This window comes from Cystoisospora suis (assembly GCF_002600585.1).
Source record: "Cystoisospora suis strain Wien I chromosome Unknown contig_458, whole genome shotgun sequence".
Classification (NCBI taxonomy): Eukaryota; Apicomplexa; class Conoidasida; order Eucoccidiorida; family Sarcocystidae; genus Cystoisospora; species Cystoisospora suis.
The window spans coordinates 1-6,511 of NW_027153259.1; the positions used below are offsets into that span (position 1 = coordinate 1).

At 42.1% G+C, this 6,511-nt stretch overlaps 1 protein-coding gene across 1 annotated transcript; it reads left to right on the forward strand.

The window, feature by feature from the left end:
* Positions 1-799: 799 nt before the first annotated feature.
* CSUI_001154 (leucine rich repeat-containing protein) lies at positions 800-6,277 on the forward strand (the record flags this gene model as incomplete). Its single annotated transcript, XM_068061360.1, has 6 exons — positions 800-885; positions 2,066-2,240; positions 3,204-3,328; positions 4,414-4,492; positions 5,297-5,382; positions 6,130-6,277. The coding sequence occupies exons 1-6, from the start codon at positions 824-826 to the stop codon at positions 6,275-6,277; spliced, it is 675 nt and encodes a 224-aa protein (XP_067926664.1). The 5' UTR covers positions 800-823.
* Positions 6,278-6,511: the final 234 nt, after the last annotated feature.

Below are 6,511 nucleotides of genomic sequence, written 5' to 3' on the forward strand. Positions count from 1 at the left end.
CTCTCTCTCTTTCTCTCTCTCTTTCTCTCTCTCTCTCTCTCTTTCTCTCTCTCTTTCTTTCCTTCCTCCTTTCTTTCTTTCCTTCAGTTCTGTGCCTGCGCCATGGATACGTATCTATATCTATAGGTATATATATATGTATATATATATATATCTGTATATGTGTATCTAGAGATCTCTAGCATGGAATGGAGTCTACATGTTGACTGTGTAGGCAGATGATGCCCTTTCTATACAAGAAATCTAGACCGAGTGAATGTGTACATGGCGAGACTTTATCTCTTCTTTCTCTCTCTTGTTTTCTCTCTTCCAATTCTAAGTCGTTCTCACCTTCAGGCGTCAATCTCTCCATGTTGACTTCCATCGCTTTCTTCTGCAATCTGTATGTCTCTCTATCTTCAATCTATCTATCTGTCTCTCTATCTTTAATGTATTTATATATCTATTTGTCTGGTGTCCGCCTATGTAAGCGAGCTTTGAGTTTCTTTTGTGTATCTTTCTTTGGCTTCTTTCTTCTTTACTTCTTTCGTTCTTTCTGTCTCCACATTCTACATCCTTCTCATTTCGTTCTCAAGATCTCTTTCTTTCTTTCTTTCTCACTCTTTCGTTCACCATCGAAGGAGAGATAGAGCCATAGATCCATTCCTTCTCTTCTGGTCCTTTCCTCTTTCTTTCTCTCTTCTCTTCTCTTCTCTCTTCTCTTCTCCTCTCTTCTCTTCTCATCTCTTCTCTTCTCTTCTCTTTCTTCTTCGTCCTCTTTTGTCCATTCTCTCGCTTCTTTTTCTTCTTTTCTTTGTAGGCGAAGCGCAGTTTAGCAAAGCAGATGGTCGAGAGTGCTCTCTTACTCATGGAAAGAGACGATCGCGCTAGGCCCCTCGTTCTCAGGTTTGTTCTATTCCTCTCTTCTTCTTCTTCGTTGTCATACATATCTCCTTTCTCTGTCTCTCTTCTTCTCCTTCTTCATTTAAAAGACAAGGACGTCCGTGTCACACCTCGAACTCGCCGTGTGACTTTATGCACCTTTCTGCAGAAGAAGGAATAGACGAGAAAAGAAGAGAGTGAGGAGTAGTCTAGGCTACAGACACTTCTACAGAAAGAAAAGCTTGGGGTGGGGGGGATTCCTACCTTTTCTTGCAAAGAAGACTCCTAGGCGATCCACGCAGAAAGTCGGAAAGATTAACATGCCTTATGTAATATTAAAGGCCATCTATACAGACTTATAGCTCTATCTATCTATACATTTGTATCCATAGATACATAGATAGGTGCAGAACCATATGCATATCTATTCATGTGTATGTACATGTATGTATCTTTATGCATGAGAGGCTCATGTGTGTACGTGATAGGCAGTCTATTGGATCTCGATCTGTCTATGTATCTAACTGTATGAATCTGTCTGTGTGGTCGTGAATATACACAGATCTCTTCCTATCTATCTTCAATCTATCTATCTATCTGTCTTTAATCTACCTATCTATATATATCTATCTCTCTATGATGTATCTATATATGGCGAGATTATCGAACTCCCTTTTTCTTTTCTTTGACATATTGTATGCTGTATTCCATGATGCTCCTTCGTATTGTCGAGACCTCAAGAGATAGGAAGAGAAAAGTCACACGAAGAGTAGAGCTCACATCTGTATACATCTCTATCTCCCTATAGATGTATGTACATTCATGGCTTCTCTTTCTTCTTCTCTCTGACTATCTTTTCATGCCTTCGTTGTCGCTTTGCCTTGATAGGGTAGCCACGAGAAAAGAAAGAAGAGAAGAGAGGCTCCTCCTCGGTCTTCCATTGCCGTGAGAAGATCAGCAGTCTCTTTTCTTCACGTTGATCTAGGAACTTCTCGCCCTCTTCATCCCGGGGTGTATATACACCCAGAGAGCAAGAGAAAGAAAGAAGGAAAGAGAGACCTCTCACCTCCTCATCCTAGACAAGCAGAAGAGACATGAATGATATTTCTCTTTCTCTCACTCCCCCTCATCCTTCTTTCGTTTTCTCCTTCATGCTTTTCTTTCCTTTCTTTTCTTGTTCTTTCCCCTTTTTCTTTTCTTGCAGAGGTCTAGCGAAGTTATGCGTTGTGAAGGAAGGCAACATGAGCGTGGAGTGTCTCCGTGGCCTGTCTCTTCTAATCCAGCAGCAGGAGGCTTCAGGGGGAGGAGACAGAAATGCAGATGCAGCGGACGTCTTAGCGGAGATTGTTGTCCCCGCCCTTAAGAATAAAGCGGATGATGTATGAAAAGACACATAGACATACACCCCACACATAAAGACACACGCACCCAGTCATCCACACACCACACGGCAGAAGCCTAGTCGCATAGAGGCACATCTTCTCTCATGCTTGTTTCGTCATACAGACCCTCATGCCACAGATTCACGTGTCTATGCATATCTGTATATGTTGGTACAGACATATTCATACATTCCTATATACATAGTCATTAGATATGGTCATACATACTGCTCATACATATGCATGCACTTGGAGATAAACTCCTACATGTATGGTCATACCATTACTCATTTCTCTCTCCTCCTCGAGGAAGCAGTGGTGGCTGGAGAATCTTCTTTCATTAAGGAAGAAGTCTTTCCCTTTCTTTCCATCATGTTGGAATGAAGAAGAAAAGAAAGATCATAGCTAGCCGACTCTCTCTGCATGCACGTACTGTGTCTGTGAGAATGAGTATGGGATAGATCGATAAATAGTAGAAGCCAACATCCCTCCTTCATGCTCTCTTATTCTTCTTCTCCTCTTTGATATGCTTCTTATGAAGAGTCTACCTCTCCGTCCAGGTGATAGGTCTTTCCCTGAAAAAGATCTTTCGGCTTATATGAGGAAAAGACGTCTTCCATCCATTCGTGAAAAGGGCCTTGAGCTGACATGCGTCTACCATGAGGACCCGTGTATCTTTCATAAATATTATGTATGGATATACATCTATATGTGTATATATCTCTATATGTAGAGAATTGTGTCTAGTTCTTGTATATGTATGTATAGGTGTGAGGAGAAGGCATATCTGATGTGGTCGACGTACTGAGCTCCCTATCAGGTCGGGTGGATGCATTCGTGTATGGATATGCATGTATACATATATATATCTATATTCCTATCTATATGTAGAAGTCGTCCTCTATACTGTCCAGTGTACAGGGAGGCGCACTTCCCCCTTGGTGTGTGTATGTGTATTAGGAATATTTGGCCTTAGCTGTGCTGAGAGGCCTAGGCTCGATGAAGCCGTCCAGGCGCCTATCTGAGGCACTTGGAGGGTGTATATCTCTCCTATCTGATCTCCTTCAAACTTACGCCACCGAAGAGTGAGACCACCTGCTTCTCCTTCTTCTCTTCTTTTCTCTTTCTTCTTCTTCCCTTCTTCTTCTTCTTCTTCTCTTTCTTCTTTCTGTCTCAGTGATAGATACGTCTCTTCTTCACGTTTGAAGGGTTGATAAGAAGAAGAAGAAATAGCAAGAAGAAGTTGGACATTCTCTTCTTCTTCTTCTATTTCTTAATTTTCTTGCGTATTCTTCTTCCTCTTCATTGTCTGTGTTGCGGAATCCTCTCAGTTTCTATGGGGCTTGAAGTGTAGGCTAGGGCTCGATCTAGGAGCGAGCAATAGTCTAGTACTACTACTACAACGACTACTACTGCTAAAGTATATCAGCATGTGTGTGTCTCTCCTTCCATCAAATCTCCCTCACATTCAGATACTCCCTCTTACATACGTACTTATTCGTACATCTGCATATACATACATATACACATACATACATATACATACATATACACATACATACATGCATGCATCGTATCGTATCATACATACGAATCTTCGGATATACATACCAATACTTTGTCATACTCTCTCAAGCCAAGCAGCTTCTTCTCTCTCTATCTCTTTGGTGTCTCGGTAGATATCTTCTCTGTCTATTCTCTTCCCACTTGAAGTGTCTCGAGGGAGAAAGAAGTTGGGAGTCATGTTTCTTTCTTCACATGCAAAGATCAAATAAGAGAAGAGAAAAAGATCCTCCTCAGTCGTGTGTGGATTTTTCCTCTTCTTGCTTTTTGAGGAAAGTCACGCCAACCTCTCCTTCTCTTCCTCTTCATTGCGGTTCTTCTCTCAGTCTCTTTCTGTCTCACTCTTTCTTTCTCACTCTTTTTCTTTCTTTCTTATCTCTTTCTTTCTTTCCTTCCCTCTTCCTTTCTTTCTTTGTGTCCTTGGTAGAGAAAGAGATGAAGGAGAAAGTATCTCTTTTATGTTGTCTGTAACCTTCATAGGCTTCTTAAAGCTATCTTAGATTCTTCGCAACTTCCACGCATGAGAGGTGGAATTCTTCAGAGAGAAAGTAGAGGTGTCTGATGGATCGGGTGTTCTGTATGTATGAATGCATGCTTTCTTTCATAGAACCGTCTATAGAGTCGCTTCGATTGCATGCATGACACAAGAAAATTGTATTGAAGCCACGGGGCAAGGCATTCCTCAGGTACGTTCAAGAATGGCTTCTCCGGTCCATGTATCTCTCAATAGAAATAGATAGATAGACTGGTATCTCTTTCTCTCTTTCTTTCTTCTCGTCTGCTTGTCTCAGGAAAAGATACCTACAGGCTCCCAGTTCTCTCTACACCGGAATTGTGATGCTCTCGACGACTCTATCTTGAATCTAGCTATCTTCAGTCTATCTATCTTTAGTGTATCGATCTATCTTCAATCGATCTCTATCGTTAATCTACCTTTAATCTATCTTTAATCTATCCATCTCTGAAGGAGAAGGCAAGTAGAGTGTGAGAAGGAGTAAAGAAGTCTTAGGCAGGTCTCTCGTACAGAGTGAAGCTGTCGACCGTCTGTGGAAGGAGGATTTTCTACGAGATAGATTGAGAGGCAGAGAGCGCAAAGATAGATAGATAGAAAGACTGAAGAGAGGTAGATACACCAAGGATGGGTAGGTAGATTGATCGGTAGATTAGAGGGAGGTAGACGTCCTTAGTAAAGCCGATACATGGATATCGATGCATGCATGCATGCAAAGGTTTCGTGTGGATGGTGCCGAGAAGGAGATTTTTGAAGGGGGCATCAAGACTCAGTCTTTTATGTAAGCAAAGAGACGTCAAAGAAAGAAATTGTTTTCTTCACTTGAGCTAGAACGGAGTAGGGGGGAGTAGACACCAGTAGACACAGGATGAATCGGATACACCCCAACAGCTAGGTGAGAGAGCTATCACTGAATAGAATTATTCTTTTCATTCTTTCATCCTTCTTTTCGTTGTCGAAATAAATCTTTTTCTCTTAGGCGATCTGTCAGACACTCCTCCAGACGGAGCTCCCTACAGAAGAGAGTGGGAGACAGCTCTACAACGACATGTGCAGCATCGTTGGGTAAGAGAGAGAAAAAGAAAGAAGAAGATGGAAATGAAGGGGAAGAAGAGGCTGAGGAGCAAGAGAAACACGAGGAAGAAGAGGTGCAGCGAGAATAGATACAGAGGGAGATCTATGTGTGTATGTGAAGGTGTGGATGAATGTGTATGAGAATGTATGTACGTATGCAGATGTATGTATGAATGCATGCATCTCTAAATATGTGCGTATGCATGAATATGTATGCATGAGAATGCTTGTATGTATGTATGCATGAATCTGGGTGTATGTATGTGTAAATGTGGGAAGATATCTATCCATAGGCATGGGTCTGTATGTGTATGTCTTTCCTTACTCAGTTACACCAGGCAGTCTATTGCATGCACAGCTTCTCACTCTTTTTGTCTCACTCTTTCTTTCTTTCTTTCTCTCTTTCTTTCTCACCCTTTCTTTCTTTCTTCTCGTCGGTCCAAGAGAAGATCCATCACCTCAGTGACCTTTAAGGCCCTAATAGCCAAGAGGTCATTCATAGCTACACACCCCCTCCCATCTTCCCCGTGTGTCTGGTGTCTACTTCTTATCATCCAGCCAAGGTCTCACTTGTCTATACTTGTCTAAGTCAACATTCCTCGAGATTGAACAGGCAAGAATGATAAGAACCTCCTTTCCTTTCTCGCCCGTCCATTCTTGTGTCTTTCTTCTGTCTTTCTTTGTTATCTCTTTCCTTACTCTTTCCTGTCTCTTTCTTCTTTTCTCCCTACTGTCTAGACGATGTGCGTGGTATGTGAAGAAGGCTGCTTTGTATATGACAAAGGCGAAGTTGCATACAGAGGTCTTCCTATACTACATGAGAGATCTTATAGGCGAAAGAGAGAAGTCGACGCGCCTTACCGTTCTTCAGGTAACGGAGGGATAAAACACTCCTGGAGAGCTCTCGATACATTCACGGTCACGTCGATTCAATCCACCTTTCAATCGACATGCTAGACATCGATTAGATGAGGCGGGGATGGGAGCGGAGAGTCCTATGCATTTATAGTTGCATACGGATTGTCTATGACGTGTCTCTAGGGGATGGCGAGCCCTATATGTCTACTTCCACCAACATCTACCACCTCCACATCCATACCGACGAGTGATGTTTAGCTCT